The 21,606-nt window shown below is 40.3% G+C and overlaps 1 protein-coding gene across 1 annotated transcript in view; it reads right to left on the bottom strand.

Moving 5' to 3' along the window:
• arap2 (ArfGAP with RhoGAP domain, ankyrin repeat and PH domain 2) overlaps positions 1–21,606 on the bottom strand; it is a 133,188-nt gene that overhangs the window by 27,466 nt on the left and 84,116 nt on the right. The window contains exons 16-22 of the mRNA XM_046064553.1: positions 15,887–16,031; positions 11,847–11,949; positions 11,019–11,217; positions 2,260–2,323; positions 1,600–1,763; positions 690–902; positions 40–145 (exon numbers count right to left, since the gene is read on the bottom strand). Of these exons, the coding sequence (XP_045920509.1) occupies positions 40–145; positions 690–902; positions 1,600–1,763; positions 2,260–2,323; positions 11,019–11,217; positions 11,847–11,949; positions 15,887–16,031 (994 nt within the window). The remainder of the gene's footprint in view (positions 1–39; positions 146–689; positions 903–1,599; positions 1,764–2,259; positions 2,324–11,018; positions 11,218–11,846; positions 11,950–15,886; positions 16,032–21,606) is intronic.

Below are 21,606 nucleotides of genomic sequence, written 5' to 3' on the forward strand. Positions count from 1 at the left end.
TGTGTGTGTGTGTGTGTGTGTGTGTGTGTGTGTGTTTACCTGTACAGATGTTGAAGCAGAGCATCAAGAGTTGACCTGTTTATCTTTGGCAAACTCTCAATGAAAGTGGAGTACTTCTTTACTCTCTGCCTCTCGTCCCTCTCATCTACAAACCCACACAGATGAGAACTGCTGTAAAAATCGCAAACATGCCCGACACGACCATGGACACAATGGAAAGCAGGTTTATACTGAACTTTTTAAATCACTTGTGAAGCACATTTGAACTTTTCATAATTTGTCAAGGTGTGATTATGAAATAATTACCCTGAGTGGAGAAGTGAGAAGAAAATTGAGTGATCAATTTCCTAAGTCTGATCTAAATTGCTTTCCATCCTGTGTTTATGACTTAAGAAAAGGTTAAATTTGTGAAACAGGTGGGTAAAAAAGTTTGGTCAGGATAATTTGATGATCCTGTTTAGAACATGGGGTAGTGGTGCACTTCAGCCTCTTGTGGACGAAACAAGTATTGTTTTAACAGATGAAAAAAAAGTAACTATGAAAAACAATTCCATTCTTAAGTCATAAACACAGTAGAGAAAACAATTTGGATCAGATCACCACAGATTACTAGAATATACCCATACTGTGTCCAGTGTGTTTATCTTTGACATTGGCAAATTCCCCCCCAAATCAGACACGTCACATACCCAAAACTGACACCCAGTATGGATAGAGCTCCTTGGTCAACAGTGCATCCTCTGCTTGGGATAAGAATCTTTTCAGGGTGTCCGTCACATCCCCCAGATGGTGCTCCTTCTCCCTCAGCTTCACATTACGGGCATCCCGGGTGAAATCATCCAGGAGGTGGGCCACTCGACCAGGGTCGCCCGGCCTCTGGTAGACCCCCTCCTGGCACAAACCTGGTTACAAAGTTTTTTTATAAAGAGTGGGAGGGATAGATGGGTGATTAAATAAATACACTGACTGGCTCCTACACCCAAGACTGGCTCGGCTCATTACTTTGTGACTTCTGCACACCCTCTAATGTGTAGCGTCTGCAGCAGCAAATGACAGTATATACAGTTTTTTATGTAACTAAATACAATTATAGGGCAATAATAAACCTTATAGAAGCCAACTTGTGGGATTTAACAACGTTGCGTAAGCACATTTGAATCTAAATTGCAGGTGGAATAAAATTGCCATTGCAAGGTATATTAACCTTCTGTACCACTTTACAGTTTCAGTCAGAGTTAACTTTGCCGATCTGTCATTACACTGCATATGATGGTATTTGATCAAGCATGAGGCACTATGTCATGCAGATTTTGTGCAAGTGTATGTTTACATTTTGCAAATAACTTTGGATCCCACAGTAATAGTGCAGTGAAAAGCTGGACTACATTTTCTACATTTCTAAAAGAAAAAATACAGTGAAAGAGAGTGAAGGGGTAATGTCACAGCAATATGCTCGGCAACATTAGAAAGCATGAAATTCTCATCACGATGCAGTATATTGGATGAATCAGCTCCTCGAGGGGAAAATCATAATAACAGTCACGCAGAACTTAAAAAAAATAAATAAATTTCTCCCCCGTAAATATAATATAAACTTACCATACTGAGTGACAAAAGCGATGCAACTGTCGACAATAATAGGGACACCATTTTTAGTCAGCTGTTGGTCGCTGAGCGCCTTGCCATCTGTGCCAGCAGCCAACGTGATGGAGGAGTGCCACAGTGCAAAGTCCATCTTGTTGAAGCCATGGATGTAAACTGTTCTATTAGAGACAGAGGGTAGTAGGGGGGAGTGATTATTAATGAAGTACATCATGAGATCATTTCCAGCAACAATATAGTGTTGTTCCATGTGTTTGGGAAAGCACTGCTAAGTCATTAAATAAACAACCAACAAGATTAAAAGGAATCCAAAAGTGTTTCTGCAGAACACACACCTATAAACGACCACCAGTTTCCCACGAGGTTTGATCAAAAACACACAAATGAAGAGCAATTAACTGAGAAAAACACAAAGTCTTGTTGCACTACTCGTAAAGATGTAAGAAACTGTTGGCTCGCGTTACATGCCATCTCACCTCGTCAGCAGCAGGGAGTCTAGCGAGCCGTTAATTACCTCGGATGGATACAGTAGGTAAAGTGCATTTGGACTAACAAGACAAAGGCCAAACCAAAGTTGTTAAAATTGTTCCATAATGCATGGTGCTGTCTCACAAATACGTTGCCAATTAGCACACCTCTTTTCAAAGACTGACATACCTTCTGCCCTCCACCATCAGCAGGACTTGGATCTTGTCCTCACCCTCCGTATGTGTGGAGACAGCTGGTGGAAGGGGAAAGAGCCACAAGTTATAGGAAATGCAAGCTCCAAAACTGTATACATTAAAACAGCAACATGTACTGTGCTAATGAAAAGAAATGCTGTTGGGGAGATTTGACATTTGCAGTTGTTCAATCTCTATCAAAAGCATGAGCACTTAGAAGCTTTTCGCCATAAAACTCGACGCATTCATTACTCGTCACTGAAAGGTCTCCGTTCTCCGTATTTATTTTTAAGTCAATCATGGCAAATAATACACTGCACGATATGTCTTGACATATCTGACTACTCTTTTTAAATATACATACATTGGAAAGAAGATGTGAAGGAACAGTACAGTAGTGGAGTTAACAGCATTTCCGTGTTGTAATAGAAAACATGGATATAGTTTTTGTGTCACTGGCTTACTAATGGTGGTTTAAACAAGGGAGGCAAGTGAGGCATAAACACTAGCGTCAGTGGTCATCAAGCTTTACATAAATTTGGTCTACAAGCAAACAAATCAGATTCCACTGAGAGAAGTGTTTCACACACAAAGTAAGAAAAAGCAGACACAGAGTTCCTGCAATTCTTCATCTATACAATCAGTTTTAGAGCACACAGAAAAACTGGGCTAAGGGACTCGAAAGCTCTGCCATAATCTCTTCTGTGGCAACATCACACACACAAAGAGAAAGTACAGAGAGATATAAGGCTCGGCAGCGGAGTCACAAATCTCCTAGCGACAACATCTGGCACTTTTGTCATGCACAATTGGTTGTGCTCAAATAATTGATATATATAGAGAGAAAGAAAGAAAGACACTAACAAAAACAGAACTTCAACTAAAGAAACAGTTGACTTTTGGAGATTGACAGCAAGCTAACTAGTTACCTGTACAATAAGTAATTAGTAAATAATGCAAGATTTTGTCACAGCGCACACAAACGTCCCATGCTCTTCCTAGGGGCTGTTTATTGAGGATTTACAGGAACAGTTAGTCATTTTGGGTCAAATTTTCTTACTCGCTTTCATTGCAAACAGTTAGAAAAAAACACTGATATCAATCTTATGTCTGTAGGGTAAATATCAAGCTACCACCAGCGGCCTGTTAGCTTAAGCCACAAGTTGTTGTTTTTCCACATTGGGTTTGGTCCATATTAAATAAAATATATATAACTTGTTAATTAGATTTAGAGTTGCAGCTAAGGTGGATGTTTTGTTTCCTCATCTTCTGGAAACAGGGGTAAACAGCTAGCCTGGCTCTTTGTGCTTAACAAAGATGCTAGCTACGTTATCCGTTGCTCATTTAATCTGGACAAAAATACATTGTAGTTTAAACTAAGCTAACTAGCTGCTAGCGGTAGCTTCATATTTGTGGTAATGAGAGCGGTTTTGACTTTCTAATCCAGCTCTCAGCAAGAACGTTCCAAAATGGTGAACTATTCTAACCCTGTAAATACGAATTGACCTCCACAATTATCAAACTCAAATTTGAATTACTGGTAGCACCAGTCCCAGAGGCATAAAAATGTAAGAAATGCTATCTTTAGACAGCATTTTATATCTCTTTCCTCTACATAATACCACAATCTCTGCATCCGCTTGTTCAGCAAACACTTCAGATTCTTTTCAACAGGGAATTTAATTTAATTGTTGGCATGAGAAAGGGTAGTGGTAAAAATATTACATGTAAAAGTGTTATTTTGGTTAACAAGTCCTTTGTAGAGGCCTTTGTATTTTGAGCTAAATAGCAAAAACAATTAATCCCCAAAAGTCTATAATTTGCTTTTTATTTTCTTTGGATGAGGATGAGAATACTGTGCCCTTGAAAATCTGCCAAACAACAAGAGAAGAAAGCAGAGAACTTCAGAGACTGATATTTGATTTATTAGGAGTGTTATCAGGTAAATGCAAAACACTTGTCATTGTTTGAACAAACACAAAGCAATCCTGTTTTATCCGTCTCACAGCTCAGTGGGACATTTTTTATTGCTTAATATTTTTGCGTGATAAGGAACTAAGTCTGCGGCCTTGTTCTCTCCATGATTGGTACTGGCCGTCCTGCAAGAGAATTTCAGGATGTTTTTTCCCTTAGAGTGCTGGTGCTCATTTTCAGTGGGAGCATTAAGTGTTGTTAATTCAGAGTTATTTTGAAGTGTTAAATGATAGCCTCATAATATTACATGCAATGTTGCCCACATTTGCAGAGACCTGAGTTTCCAGCAGAAGTTCCTCCGGTTTGAACCAGAGTCTCCAGAGATCACAACTGACCGTGTTCATGGGTGGAAAGCAGCTGAGGGATCCCATGCTTTCACAAAACTGATTTTTGAGGTTTTTACTGATATTGATACAAAATTTGATAACTGTTAAACAATATTCTTAAGTGATGTAACAGGGAAAGGTAAGACAGGTCTAGCTTGGACTCATTAGCTGACCCCACAAGTGTTCACTGCCCTTCCAGCTGTAGTTCTCTATCACATGTAACTGTCCTTGTTAGGGAGACAACAGCCAGACTGATAAGGTGAGACAGTAGCTCAGGCGTCAGGTGAGCAGATGTCGGTGTTCTCTGGGAATCTTACAGGGTTGAGTCTTACAAGAATGTTTACAAGATCTTACTGGCTCCACACATTACAGTACAACTCATGGATAGTGATAGATTCCAGTATGAGCGTAGCATTGGAGTTGTTGTTTTAGGTTAAGCAAAGTCAGCAAAAGATGACCTAATCAGGAAACCTACAGGCTCCAGGGGTAAGACAGAAACATAAAGGGGACCAAAAGGTGTTGACATTCGACATGTTCATGTTATACGCTGGCACAGTATCTCCTCGGCCGGGCTCAAACCATGCTATGTTAAGTCTTCATCAGTCTCTGAAACTTCTTTACACCTGAACCTGGCTCACAATATTTCTTCCACAAAAACAATATATTGGCAGACATTGATATTTTATAAGAAAATAACGGCTGGTCACTTTTTGCTAAATCATATATTTTATTTACCCCATATTATATACTAGATATTCCATAATGTCACTGTCCAGTGAAAACCTGAAGGTAGCAGGAACATTTTCTCTACCCATAATGGGACACTTACAGTTTTCTTGTAAAAAACACATCAACACAAATTGTTCAATGTGTTACTCACCAACAACAAATGTGTTGTAGGCAATTTCCTTTCTTAAGTATTTAAATACAGCTTTGTTTACATCCATCTCTGCTAGCTAACCAATTCATCTGTCTTTGCTGGCACATTGCAGCAAATCTTGGCGTGTTACCACCTGTTGTTGATCAGTGGAATAGTGTCAAGTGGCAAGAATGTGTATTTTGACACCTGGGTGTCGAAAGGGTGAGTTAGAGATGATCATTCATGCTTTTATTTCCTCTCGTTTAGATTACTGTAACAGTCTTTTTACATGTTTGAGCAAGAAGCAGCTTTACCGTCTCCAGGCTGTTCAGAACTCTGCTGCAAGGCTTTTTACTCACATTAACCAAAGAGCGCACATCACACCTGTTTTGGCAGCACTTCACTGGTTACCAGTCCAGCATAGAATTAAATTTAAAATCCTGGTTCTTACTTTTAGAGCCCTGCACGGTCAAGTTCCTCCCTACATCTCTGAGTTGATACAGCTTCATACTCCGACCCGTAGTCTGAGGTCATCAGGTCAGAGGCTGTTAGTGGTTCCCTACACTCATTTTAAAACCAGAGGGGATTGATCATTTCAAGCAGTGGCACCTAGGCTGTGGAATGCATTGCCTCCCTTTCTACGTTGTCTTAATTCTTTCGATTCTTTTAAAAAGCAACTGAAAAGTCTGCTATTCAAGCAGGCTTTTAGTTAGACGAGGGTTTTTTATGGTTTTGTTCTAGATTTTCTATATGTATTTAAATTTTCTTATACATTGTATTTTACTATGTTGTATTGTTTTACATTTTATTGTGAAGCACTTTGTGATTTTTATCTGTGAAAGGTGCTATACAAATAAACTTTACTGCATGCGTGAATGTTCCCGAGCGCTCGATAAACTAAGGCCCCATCCACACTACTCCGTTTTAGTTTAAAAACAGAGAATTAAAACGAATACAATCTCCGTCCACACCAGCATTCTAGCTGTGTTTTGGAGTTGATCTCCGTCTACATTAAAACGACTGAAAACGCACAGCTAGGGCCCATTCAGGTACACTGGGACAGACAAAGCATCAGACCAGTATTTTTTGCATGCACCAATAACGAGCTGGGACTGTTAATGAATGTAACACGGGAGTGTGGCCGCGGAAAACTGACTGGGAGTCGTCACAAAGGAAACGGCGACATGCACAGTACAAGTGTAGGCAGATAAGTGTTATTTGCACAGTACATAATATTTTTATAAAAATACGATGTCAAAAACCTGGTCAGTAGCATCGGGTTTCTGCTTTGCAAGACCAAATCAGAGAGCCGAGCGTGAGCGTCTGCGTCATCGTTTCTAAAGTCCTCCGTTTTGGCCCATCTTCACTTAAACGCCCTCCGGAGTTTTGAAACGCAAAACGGGGTCGACAGCATTTCCAAACTTCTCTGTTTTAAGGCCCATTTATACTCCTGCGTAGGGTCTACGTGCGTACCTATGCCGTAGGCTACGCATGGAGCCATGCATTTATACCTGTGCGTAGGTGTGTCCTTCATTCTGCGATTACACCCCCAAACGCTAGTCGGCAGCAGCGCTGCAGCGTCCACCGTGTTGACTTTTTTTTAAAATTGTATACGTGCGGCTGGTGTAGCCTTTTCAAATGTTACCGAGCGAATGGATCACATTCTGATAGCGAAACGAGTCATTTCACTCGGGTTGCGACGGTCAAATATATTGATTCACTGTGTTACAGCTGCCGTTTTGGCCGCTAGTAAAAGTTACTTCAAGTCAAGTGACGGCGTAGCCTCTGTGTAGCCCCGTAGCCTACGCCGTCGATTCGACGCAGAAGTATAAATTACCCTTTAGGTTTTAGTCTGGACGGCAGGTGCAAACGTAGCAAAAGGTCTCTGTTTTAATTCGAAAGCGCAATAGTGTGGATGGGGCCTAAATGGGGAACCAAGCATGGAAAAACAGCTCCACAGTGCTACTGGAGGTCAAAAACTCCACAGGGAAGCGATATCGATTTCTCTCAAAAATTTTAAATTTGTTGATACTTGAAAGGCGTTGGAACATTAAGTAGGGTTATCTTTTTAAAATTATACACCATCTTGGCTACACTGGATTGGTTTTATTAACTGTAATGTGTGTGCTGTGTAGCAATAGACTTTCCCAATACATAGAAAGATTTTCATCTGATCAGAATTTGGCCCTGGCAATTACTTATTTATTATTAAGTTAACTTCCAAATGAACGTGAATCATCAGAAACAGTTCTAGCTCTTTCTGATCATGCTAGCCGTGATTGCTAAATGCCTGAAAAATGATTTAAAATCTAATTTTGCCTTTATATGAACCTCAGTGTGGACACACTCAAATTTGACTGCTAAATATGCTGGACTGCAGTCTTGTGCTGATGCCTATCTTAATTTTTAGATGATTGAGCAGAGCAGTGGGATTAACATTTTTTCCCTATTTAGTCACTGCCTTAAGAGAAATCTACTGAGAAATGAGTTCAAAGTTAATGTGCTTATCTTGTTTGAAAGCCGTTCATTTCAAAGTTCTGGGTGGGAAGGCTGATTTGTGCTGTGTGACAGGTTAATGATTATCCAACTGTATCTGTCATTTCCTCCTCATTTAACTCTGGTTCTAGTTATTTGTGCAGCAGACATCTTGACACAAGACATCACAAAAAGATCAATCCTCTCTCAAGTACACAGCTGAACCCCCAGAAAGCCATTTTGAGAGGTAGTGCACTCTTATAGGATGGGATTCTTTCTTTTTTGTTGTTTACATATGAATTTATTTTTTTATACAGCACTTTGCAAAAACAAAGTGTTTGATATCCAAGACAAAGATTGACAATTGACAAAGATCAATAGAATAATTTGAAAAATAAACTAAAGACAGTAAAACTTATAGTAATAGTCATAAGGGTGAGACAAACAGAGAATAAATGATTGCCAATGCAATTAGTGGCTTACAGTTTACCTGCAGTAATAAAAACCCTTCAGAAAAGCTTTAGAAAATGGTCATAACTGCCAGCCTGGAGTTAGAAAAACCAGGAATCGACTGCATCACACTTGCACTGAACTTGTGCAGTTTGAAGTGCTGCATGTTGGGAACATGTAGTGTTTTTAATTGAGAGTGTATTTATTAAATCCCTCGCTCCTACACAGGGGCACCTTTCATGTGGCGGTGTCACTGCAGAGAAAATAACAGTTAATCCCATGTCACAGACTGCGATTCCTAAAGGGGTCCTTTCAATACTCCAGAACCTACCATCCCCTGACAAAACACAGTCCCTTCTGGCGCTAACGGCTCGCTGGCTGTGACAAATATGATTTGAGAAAGCCGGGAATAAAAATGAGGACCGCTGCAGTTCTTTACCCCGCCCAAGGTGAGAAGATGAGGCCTCACTTTGCCCGATTTGATCCACGTCGAGCTGTAAATGGATTAAAAAGATCCGATGATTCTCATCACAGTGGCGCAATCGATCAATCTGCCAAAGTATGTGTGAACGTCAACCGTAACTAGAAGCTTCCCTCCACTGACTATCCTTTAAATAACCGTGGTTTGCCAGTAATGTGTAGATATTGGCATAATTCATGTTAGTGGGCAGTGGAAAGAATGCTACCATCACACTGAATATTTTAACAAATGTCACATGAATCTCTCTAAAATCATGTTTTCACGCCATATCTTAAAGAAATGCAAACCCTATTTTAGCTGATGCTCTCTTGACGATGCGTTACATTACACTGACCTTTACTGCCCTCAAATTAACAGAACACTTCCTCATATAAAGGTCTGCGGCGTCTTCTCTGTTTCTCCAGTCCCCTCAAAAGATGATTTTATTATGGACGACTGAGCCAGCCAATTAGAGCAGACATCCAACAGGAATGTGTAATGGTGTGAGAAGCTGAAATGTTATCCGACACTGGTGGCTCGCATGCATCCTCTGACATCCTTAAGTGGTTATAAATGCAAGCAAGTAGGAGGGTGTTATGGATTGCTAGCTTTTTGGAAATTACACAGTACATCAAAATGGTGAGAGTGCATTTTAAAAATCCAGAAATTTCAGCAAATTCATCACTGAGTTACTGCAATTGACCACTGACACTATCAACCATAAACAGATGTGGTCATTTTGGGCTGAGAGACTTTTAAAAAGGTATTAAAAGCTCCACTGAAGCTATTTCACCAGGGACTGTAAGCTGTGGCAATTTGGGACAGAACTGTGATAAATGTATTTAAACAAAAATGAGTTTAAGTAAGTTTTAAGGTGCTTCTTTAATGTACGTATTAATGCAAGAAGTCAATCATGCTTAGCTCAGTATGGGCTCCACCACACCAGAGACACCTTTTTGAATGAGTATTGCATGTGTTTTAAGTAGTAAGTGGGTTTTTTTTCATCTAGAAACGGTTTTGTATGAAAGAAACTTGCCACGCACCTTATATTACCATCTTTTGACTACGCCGATGTTGTCTCTGAAGATTTTCTCTTGGATGTTCCTTTAGTATTCATCACTGTACAATGTATAACTCATGTAGTTGGCCTTCACTCAATCTAAGAAGACACATTCACTGGCTGCAACTCATTTTTAAATGCGTACATTTCAGCTATCCTCATTACCTACAACTGTTTTTGGTACTATAATCCTCAATATATAATTTGAGGCATTCTACACAATATTTACTTGTTCTCCACTCCTACAGTCAGATAAGCAATAGCAAAGAGAGCATTTATGTTTAAGGCTTCTTCAGACTGGTGTAACTTACCTTCAAACACACGATGCTTAACATCATTTCGTTTACGTTTAAAAATGGTTTGTCTTCTTATTTTGAGTTAAATTGCTCATGTTTCAGATTATGCTATGCCTATATATAATTCACAAGATATTCAATATTCTCTGTTCTCTATTATCTGTATGTTTTTGCTGGGTAAGTATTTCTTCACTGTCTTTAGGGGTCTGTACCGCAGAAATGGACATGTAACAGAACTCGTTTCAAGCCGCCAAGAAGTACCGCGGTCACAAATTGTGCCAAATCTTACTTTCCTGCTGCTGCATATTAAAAGCTTTCCACTGTCAAACTAACAGAGGCCTTTTATTGTGACAAACTTATTGGAAATAAAGTGGGTATATCGCTTCGACAGCAGTGCTATTCTTCAATTAAAAAAAGTCGACACAACAAGACCTTGAGATATTTGGACACAGGTAGCCTAAACAACTTATTTTACCTTGTTTATTATTCATTTATTATTGTTTATTTTAACTTACCACAACAGAGTAAAGTACCGAATTCCAGTTTCTGGTTTAAATGTGAATGGTACCCAACCCTAATGCTTTTGCAGTTTAACTTTGACACCCCAATTTGCACCCTTTGCAAACCATCTTGACAGTGCTGACCTTTGGGGGAATAGAGAGACTTCAACTGAAGGAAGCTATTATATTAGCTGTATCACACCATTCAGTTCTACAAAGAATGACTGTGCTAACATATTATCCAGTTAATGATCAAGACTGCAGGTAGTCACTATGTCGTTAACCTCCCGGCACTTGAGACAAAGTAAGAAACGAAGAAAGAAAGAAATAAAGAAATAAAGCAAATATGCTTACTGAGCTCCTGTAACTGTTTGAGTTGAAGCACTTCCTCCTCTTCACCCTCCTCTCCTGAGCTAAAGTGCAGGGCAGAGCCTTCCAGCATAAACCAGCCCATCCTCCAGTGGTACAGGTCATGGCCTTCTTTGTAATGCAGTCTGCCAATCAGCTCACTGTCTTTCTGCACCAATCCCTCGACTTTAGACGGGACGAAGCACTGCGCGTCACATGCATAACAGAGAGAGCAGGCAAATTAAGGACATTCACATTTAGCAGTATGAAACTTTTTACCGTCACCTCAAAATGAAGTACATCACAAAAACACAACAGGTGTAGTCTTCTTGTAGGGATAAACCACTTTTCACTTTCTGCTCCCTGACTGAATGTCTCTCCAAGCACATTTCTCACGCTCACGCCCCGGCTCAGTCTGGCCATTGTTCTGTGTTTCAAATTGAAATACGGAGGTGTGGAAGGCCTATGGTACAGATGGAGAGACATATGGACTAATGCCGTTATACCTCCCACTATCTATGACTGGGTTGCCTGGGATTAAAGAGATAAAAAAGGGAATAGGGGACATATTTATGTAGTGTTGTTATTGCAAGATCCTGTCAGTGTGTTGGGGAAGAGATAGGAAGACCAGTTGTCACAGCACAGGCAGCATGGGGCTCACTGAGGACAATGTGTGTGTGACTGTGTATGTTGCAAAGCAGCAGAGTGAATGAAACAGCACTGGGTGGATGTGCTGTAGTTCTGCAGCACATTTCTTCTTTGTAACTTTAAGTGAAAAAACAAACTTATAAAGGAGGCAATGAAAATAAGCGTGCTGTATGCAAAGTATGTCACCTTTGTTAGCGCCTGGATCCAGTCATGCTGTGTTTCCTGTGTTTCAGCTCCGACAATCAGTACTCGCTCTGTCTGCAGGTACAGCTCTACAGAAAACACAGCCCTGACAGAGACACACAGCTCGCTGTTAAATATCTGGAAAGGAAAGTGTCCCCACAAACAGGAAACAGGCGAAGAAACACCCTAATCTGTGCATCTTTGCACACACAAGCCTAGCTTTACCAGACTGAAGATCAACTTGCAAAAATGAATAATGTACCATTGTGAATATACTCTATTGCCAACTGCCCACTTTGCTAACCTTCAGGTATTGCGCGTTGGCATATTGTCTGAAATACCAAAAATATGGTTAGTCGTGTTGACTGTTTCAACAAGCTGAGCTTTGACTTCCCTCGGCTAACTCTCCCCCAATCAACCCAAATGATGAAAATATGCTCATTAGTCCTTTTTACATGCTGACCATTGAAAGTAAATTATACTGTTTTAGCTGTGTACACCACACAGGCCACAGCAACCATCGATTGACACAAATTATTGTAACAGATTGCCACACACTGCCGACTATACTGTATGATATTATTTATCACCGCTTTAAGTTTGTTTTTGGAAAAGGAAAAGAAAACTATCAGACATTTATTTTATCTGATGTTAAGAGTTCTGCCTCGAGTAGTAGTGGATTACTGTCTTATACACACATTTGAAACAGATGAGTAAGAGTATAATATAACTGGCTGAGTATTTGAATTGGCTTCATTTGATGCCTTGCATTTTTCCACACATCGGTCCATGAGATTTCATCTACTTGCTTACTCAAGGTTCATCAGGATTGTCTTTCTTTAAATGTTTTCACACAGAAGATGCCTACAAATATACTTTCGACATATAATATAAAGAAAAACTATTTATTTATTATTGAAATCTTCACCTGTCGTATTGATATAAAGTAGCTTTGCTTATATGCTGTAATGTAATGTATTTCTGATATTCAGATTTTGTCTTGAAACTGTGATGCAGGTGTTTTTTTTATGTGTGTCAGTCAGTCAGTGACAAACATTCACTCTCCTGGGTAGTATATGATAAATACAAAAAATGTATGTGCGCATTAAGGTTATATACACACCTAATATATAATCCTTCAAAAAAATTAATAAAAAAAAAGATGTGGAATGCATGCACTCCCACGCCTTTTCATCCACACACATACACACACACACACACACACACAAAACCCTTGCTGTCGGAAGCGAAAAGGCAGCTATTAATCTTTGTTGGTCTTTCTCCTCATGTCGTTTCTGCCTCCCCTATTCTCTCTCTCTCTCTTTGTCTCTTTCTCAGTGAAGGTACAGAGGTTAGAGTATCACTATCTTAATGGTTTGAACACACCGCCACATCTCGTTTTCCATTGGAGGCTCTAAATGCTACAGCGATGGGTGTTTAAGCTGGCGTGTCACAGGGGGTCAGGGCAGCGCGGAGTCGCTCTCTTCTCGCGCGTGTCAGGGGAACAGGCGAGACATGGGTGTTTATGTGACCTTGCAGCACCCCCCTCCCCCTTCATCTGCAGATGTGTAGGCACTTGTTCGAGGGGCTCCCAGAGGGAGCATGAAGGAGGGGGTATGGCAATGCGCTGGCCAAATGGTATCATAAAGAAAGGACACAGGGAGAAGACAGAGGCATAAGAGATGAGCGCTGCATTTTGAGCTTCACAGAGGGAGGGAGTTACTGAGGAGAGTGAAAGCGAGCTAGAAATAAAGTGAGTGAAAGCAACTTCATAAGAGACAACATGCGGCCGTCATCACACAGGACACATTCTTGTGCTTTATGGCCTTGTTCAGGCCACCAGCCCTCAATCATATTATAAAAAAAGACAAAACAAGTGATTTTAGTTATTTATAACAGTATAGACTTAATGTTTTTATGTACTGTCTCTAGATTTAAAAAATTTTATAAAATAATTTTAATTCAATTTAATTACAGAACACAAGCTCATGGGCTTATTTGAGTGTGCTATGGTACAAACTCTTTGTGGTGGAGTAAAGTTTGACAGAGCCTAAACGCACTTGCCCTTGTGGAAGAGTCTGCTGCACAAGACTCAACTGTACTTTTAAGCATGCATAAAGTTATCATATGTATTTTTGTAGCCTTTTATTTTCTCCTGAAGGCTTTTGCGTGCTCTGAGAAAGCCTTAATTCCCCAGTCCTCATATATATATAACCCATCTCGCTGGCAAAGTTAGCAACTAAGCCCCTCTAAAAGTCTTTAAAAACTCTGCTATTCTTCTTGGTGCGTGTGAGAGGAGACGACGGTGAGAAAGGGAGCGACGGAGATAGTGAAATGGTGCATAAACGCAGCCAAAAAGACGAAATAGAAAAACCGGGAGAGAGCAGAAAGGTTTGTTTCCAAGGTTTTCAGTTGAATTTGAAGGTCAGAATTAACTTAGAAATATTCTTGTCAGAACAGGCGGCTGAGCCAAAAAAAGTCCCCAGAAAACCTCAACTTATCATCAGCCAACACACTCTCTTTGCATTAATTCCTTAGTGAGCGGGTTTGTAATATTCATACAACTTAGGCAGACCTATGTGTCAGGGCCGCGCTATAATTCACGGTGTCCTCTGCCACGGTGAAATTACCCAAATGCCGTGTTTAATGGAAGCGACACCTACGGCCTCCTGTAGCGTGGCGATAGGCTGCTGGTGGGAGTGTGTCATCTGCATATACGTTAATATTCATGAGCGCCAGACAGTCAAGAGGTGAGGCGTCCCCGCTCTCTCTGCGCACAGGCATGCTGGGAACGCTGGAAGTTGCAGGAGCGAGAGGGAGTGAGGCAGAATTTAATCTAGTGAAACGTACAGTCATTATGAGTGTTAGCCACAGAGAAATAGTAGCCTTTCTGTGGGCGACGCCATGACCTGTAGCTGGGATGTGCGCGCTAAGCTAAAAGCGGTGCATGTCACCACTGCTTTGCAGAATCTCTGCACACAAAGTATCACTGTAACCTGTCACAACTGTTTGAATGTGTCCAGCTCATTAGAAAGGGCATAGTTTTAGCTGGCCAGATGTGTTTCTAATGGCTGTATAAATAACATTTACAAATAAAAGCATTGTTCCCTCTTCATAACATCTGCTGTTGTCATTAAGGACCTGGGCTTATGCTTTAATCATATGCCATTATCAGACTGAAGCACACACACACACACACACCAACACACATATAGTGCGACCCAATGGGAGCAGGGAGAGGGTGAGCAAGAATGGATCGAGACATCTGTTTCTTCTTTGTGTGTTGGTAACACTTCCAGAAGAAATAAAGAAAAAGTTTGTTGTCAGTCAGAAAGTTTCTTTTTTACTGAATCATAATGTGAGAGAGAGTGATAGGGAAGGTGGCACGGTAAAATGAACGACATTAAAGCTGCGCCATTCGCCTGCATCGCGACCAAACAGGAAATATAGTGCTCATAAACCCCTGATGGGTTCTGTTAAATTGAATAATGCTCAAGTTAAGATTATGCTAATGAGACATATGACTACGGAGAGAAACTATGCAGAAGCCTGTGTTTACGTTTGTGTTTATGTTAAACCAGAAGGAAGCTCTGTAATATATGAATCACATGTCAAATCAAATTGTAATTTAGCCAAATAAAAGAAAATAAATCATTTGAAAGGTGTTTGAGTGTGTATGGCATGTCTGTCCTTAAAACAGGAGGAACATATATATTATGATTTAGCAGAGGGTATGCAAATTAAGCATGGGGGTGGGTATACATATAAGAGGATATCTAAATGTTGAGTGTAAATTAAATCCCCATTTAAAGTTTGAAATATATGTAAAAGACCACTTCCTGCACAGGATTTAGATAAATATTAAATGTTATATATTAATATCAAGACTGGAAATCATTATTAAACCATTTCATCAATTAATGTTTAGGTGAAGAAAATCAACTCCATGAATTCAAACAAACATATCAGCAAAACAACACGTTTTTCTGAGCTCGACTCAAAATTTTACAGTAGATTTTGGAGACATGTATGTGTGTTCATACCCAGCTCCAGTCATTGTCTCTCTAGTGCTGACAGCCAGGCTAACCACCTCGGTGACATCCACCCTGCCGATGGCCGACGGGCTTCGCTCGCTCTCATAGTAACTTAGGAAGCCGCCCTCCAACGTGCACCAACGGCGTGCCATGTCTGAAATATACACATAATCATGTAAGAATAAAAATATACATATACACATTACGTTATATACATACAGTGTATTTACACACTTTGTGTAACTCACTACAGCTAATCCTCATACTTACTCCAAAAACGTATTCCAAAATGACCCTTGTGATTGTTTCACTGATCTAGTGCCCTTTGATAGGCCAAAATTAGACTAGAGGTACATTTTTCAAGTTTAGGAAACTAAACTACTTGGTTAAAAGTAGGGAAAGATTGATAGTCAAGCCAGTCACTCACTGTAAACCTCCCACTGATTTTTTGTGCCTCACGCTACCTCCTGCTTAGAGCTACAGATGTTGCTTTAGGCTGTTTGGGGAATCCTAACTTAATAACAAAAGCAGATCTTATTATAGCAAGACTATGTAACTTTACTGAACAGCGCCCTCTGTGGTCACAAGTGTTAATTACAGTGTAATGGCACATTCAATTTCATTCTCGTCTCAGTTACTTTAGAAGACGTCATTAGTACACGGCCTACAGGAGAGCGAGTGGAAAGGGACCACAACCAGGAAACAACAAACATGTTTCTTGGCTGGTAGGGTTTTTTAGTGTTTACATTTTGTTTTTGTTTTTTTATTTTTGTAATTAAACCATTAAACAATTGCTAAAATTAGCTATCCACCAAAGGCTACTTACTGGTCATATCGGACCACGAAAGGCTGCAGTAGCAAAACGCCAGAGTGTAAGGAATTAAGCAAAAGTTCAATGTCTTTCTTACGATATGAATATTTATTTATTTCTTCTTTCAAAACTTGCATAGTCTCACTTTAAGCACAATGTAGGTTAATTTCAGTAAGTGTAAAAGAAAAATGCAATATTGGGGATGCATTTTGTAAACCGATCTGATGCTAACTGAAAAGAGCGTATAGCTCCTTTCCTTATGCGCCCAGAACCCTCCAATATGTCTCTGCCTCTATTAGATTATTACTGTAGAACCATGCACTTGCACACTGATAAAACTTAACAAATTGGCTATCATTTGTAGAGTCAGAAAAAGAAATTAATTAGAGCCTGCATTATTAGCGATTGGTTTGTTAACAATTAGCACCACTCCAACCCTATTTAACACAGTTAATGAGTCTCTACAAGCTTAGACAGCAGTACCAAGAAATCATTTAAAAGTTTGGAGATAAGACACTGTGCATTCAGCTTTCATGCATGGATGGATGGATGGAGACGTGGCAGTGTCATAGGCCTCCACTTTTCTTCTTCTTAAGGGTACAGTTAGCTCAAAAACCAAGTTGTTTTTATCCAAAGCCAAACCAGACAGGCATAAAGAGATCACACCACCTGAAGGCCAGGATTTCAAGTTAACATCCTTCCAAGATCAACATCAAAGATACAAAAAAGAACACCCATACTGTAATTACAAAAAGCAGTCTAAAGACGACTGGCAGACTGTTCATTTGTTCATTTCCAAAATCAACAAAAGAAGTCTTGGCTGGAGTGAGGAATACAAACAGTTTACGGTCGAAGGCTGAAGATTTAGTTTGTGTCCACAACACACTTTCTGATTGCAATCACATGACTTATGTGAGGAGACAGACCCTGATGTTTCTGTCCATTAGAGGCCAACTAAGTCAAACACAGAGACTAGTGGATGTGAGGTGGCACACACACACACACACACACACACACACACACACACAGAATTAAAAGAGTTAAGCGACTCCAAGTGCCGAGCAGATTTCAATCAACAAACACGATCTCAGTGGAAAAGCTGGAAAACACACAACATTGTCTTTCATGATTGTCTGACTGTGTGATTTACATAGCCAATGAGCATGAAGTTCATGAAAACATACCTAATTTTGGATTTTCAAAGTCACCGTGCCATCTGCTTTTTTCGTTCCGCAACAAACACACACACAAACTGCCCCCCGCCCCCCACCCCCTGTCGCTTGCGACTCCAAAGTTTCCACTGTATTCATCTCATGAATATGCTAATTACACATTCCTCTGCCAACTGTGTGTGATGTTTCTGAAGGAACAGATATAGTTCCAATAAAGAAAAGGAAGTGTCTACAACTGGCTGTTAAAAGACGAAGGATGTGATGAGCATAGGAAAGGAGGATGTCAGTTTTGCTCTACTCACCTTTGCACCGCCTCACTGTACAGCTCTTTCTGACTTTTCTGCCTTTTCTGTCTCAAAAAACCTTTTTGGACACAATTCTGTAGACAGCATTAAAATTGCAAAACGACTAATAGCTTGTTGCTTGCTGTGGCATTTAACAAATACTGTTCTCCTGACCCCACTTTGGTTCAAGAAAAAACATTTTATTCCAAGAGCCAAAGAATCATCATCATCTCTATCTGAAACCAACTGTGCATGTGGCAGTGTTGTATGTGTGTGTGTGTGTGTATGTGTGTGTGTGTGTGTGTGTGTGTGTGTGTGTGTGTGTGTGTGTGTGTGTGTGTGTGAGTGTGAGTGAGAGAGAAAGAGAGAGAGAGAGAGAGACTGGTATTTAAAGTCATTACCAATCCAACATATCTGACGGGGCGCATTGTTGTCTTGGTGACGGAAAAGATTGTAATGCACTTCACTTCCGTTAAATGTTTTCCAGGACTGCAGAAAATGTCATGTCCATCATTTCCCACACCGGCAAGTATTTAAGTTGTTTTCCTGTAATTTTGCCTCCATTCCCTCTGTCCCTCCTCTAATAGGCTAATAAGTGAATGGTTCCATTTGTACCATCTGCAACCCTCACACAATCATCTTCTTAAAAAAGCACACTTGATTTCCTAACTGAAGTCAATTGCTATCATAAGCTGCTCGAAAGCGGTAATGCCATTGATTCTCTAGACAATTTGCTTTATAATGGCCCCTGTGGCTGTAGAGGCAATTAAAGTTATGTATGTAACTGACGTACTGAAGTACAAACAGGTATTGTGCGGGGTAATGCTTCCCAACCCGGGGCCACAAGATAAATCTGAAGGGTCATTTATATTTGTTTTGTATATCTTCCTTTAATCTTTGCATCTTTGCCAAGTTAGCAGCATGGCTGTACAGATAGCGGTCCACAATTTTGGTCACCCTGAAGTTTCATCTAGTGACACCCCCAGGTTACTTATCCATCAATGGTTCTTGAGAAATATAGTATAGGATCCACTGCCCTAAACCTGGGGTCGTAAAGTGATTAACATGATAGAAACAAAAAAATTCTTTTTCATGTCAGTTATTCTTGGAAATTATTTTGAAAATTAATTTTACATATTTAGGCCCCTAGGAATGATTAAAATACAATATGGATTTTAAAATTCACTCTTTGATTGAACTTGTCACAAGCAGTAGACATTCAGTGACGAGGGGTCCCAGGAGACATTTCTGCGTTTTGAGGGTTCACAAGCCAAAACTTTTGGGACCTTGAAATATGTAAATGAGGCAGCTCTTACTACATCAGAAATATTAATAGATCTCATTTTGATGTTGGTGCATGTGGTGTCCGGATCCTGTCTCCTTGAACAGACAACGTCTCACAAAATCTATGCTGTGGAAATGCGGGAAAAAAGTTTTTAATTTCCTTTCAGTTTCAAGGAGAAAGACATTAAAAATCCCACTGTAAATCCGGGAAGCAAATTGCTACGGGATCCTGGGTCCAGAGAGTGTGAACACATGAATGGGCTCACTACTCGACCATCCAGTTTCTGAAGAATTATCCTATTAGTGTCCAGGAACAGATACTCACATAAGGCTTTAACATGCTGAGGAAAACAAGGGTTGGTAAAGGAGTAGGATTAAAGGGGGGCCAAAAGGTGTAGAGAGATTATAAATGTTTGACAAACGTAATTTCAGATACAGTTATCTCTTTTGGGTTTGAATTGTGAAAGACTGTGAAGGATTTTTGTACACTGAGGAGAAGACAGAAGAAGCTATGATGACAGGAATTAGACATTTTTATGTAGGACTGAAAGTAAAAGAATATCTCAAACCAGGCTGAAAGTTGTATCAATATAACACTTACCAGAGCAATGGCTGCCATTTCAGTACCGTAAGGACTGCAGTGTAAATGTGGAATAGCTGCAATGAGTTTTACTTAGTTTAATTTAATTATTATTCAGCTATGTCAGAATTTGCGTAACAATTTACTGCCTATCACTGCAGTGAATGCCTTTGGATCCCTTCAAGATATTTTACCAGGAAACTGGCTTTATGAAAAACCTGCACATCATCCTTCTTCCTTCTTTGTTTGTGGTTCAGCATTTCCTTCGCGGGTGGGAAACCACTAGCTTCCACACAAGCTCCACCTCAATGGGGGGAACAATAGTGCTTGATTTACAATCAGGCAGCTGCGTCCATTGCCAGCTGTTCCCCACACACACAGCAATGGCCCCGTGGCCCAGCCGTTCTCCACGGGAGTCCGCAACCAGCCGCCAGAGACAACGCTAGCGGAAGCCAACCGTGGTACATGCCTCCACCAGCTAAATTGAGCCAATTAGCATGTACGCCAAGAGTGCTCCCCGCATAGCATTTTCCAGGGGAAATGTGGAATCTCTCTGCCTGGCTTTTTCTTTTTTTTTCCCCACCTCCTATCTCGCTTCAGCAATTTGTCAAATTTGCTAAATGCTCCAAGTATGCAAGATGAGCAGGTTGATGAGACTAATCAAGTCATCAATGTGGCAATTAAACTGTCTTATTGTTCGGTGACTGAAAGGACCACGTTACAGAATAACATATTTACTCAAAAGTTTGGGCTCTGATTGTGTCTCAAGCTTTATGTTTAACTGCAGTCCTCCAGATTTACCCAATGTCCCCCTAAACTTTTTATCGACATTGCACAGACACCCATTTCAGTATGCATCGAAAAAGCAGGCCGTGCCCCTTTCCACTGAATCACCCTCTTCCCTCCCTCAGTCTCTCACCTCTCCCCCTTCCGCCAATCTTCTGCCTATCTCACCATCAGACTAAAATATCTGTGATGAAGACATCTGCTGGACAGCTTGTCAGGGGGCTGGAAATGGAAATCGAGAAACTGAAGGTATCCGAACGATCTGTCTGTGCCAGAATTACAGCCCACTTCATTACAGGGAGGGATGGACAGATATGGCATAAGATAAAGAAGGAGAAAAAAAAAAAACACTATCTGCCATGTATTTCTGGCCCAAGCTTCAGCACTACTCACTCATTTAGGCAAGCAGATGCACAGTAATATGAGCAAGGATATTCCAAAAAGAATATTAGGTTTAAACAAATAGTTTAAATAGGCTTAGTGTTCTCCTCATGAAATATAAAACAGAATAACATAAATGTGACTGCTTAGAAATTCCAATAATTTAACATCCTTTTGAATTTTTCACATAACCCATAAAGACAATTTAAATTTATTATCAAAAACTCAACTCCAGCTTTGTAGATGCAAGTAATTCAATGTTCATATGGGCTCAGATTTGTGTCCTCAATAAAACTGCCCCCCCCCCCCTTCTGTCTCTGGCAGTTGTGAGTTACTGTTGCAGGCAAAAAAACAGAGCACAGCTGATGAGGAAAAGACCAAACTAATCAGAAATTAGGGGTGCCATTTCCCTGCTGCCACTCACCATTTCA

Source organism: Micropterus dolomieu, linkage group LG12, assembly GCF_021292245.1.
Source record: "Micropterus dolomieu isolate WLL.071019.BEF.003 ecotype Adirondacks linkage group LG12, ASM2129224v1, whole genome shotgun sequence".
NCBI classification, from domain to species: Eukaryota; Metazoa; Chordata; class Actinopteri; order Centrarchiformes; family Centrarchidae; genus Micropterus; species Micropterus dolomieu.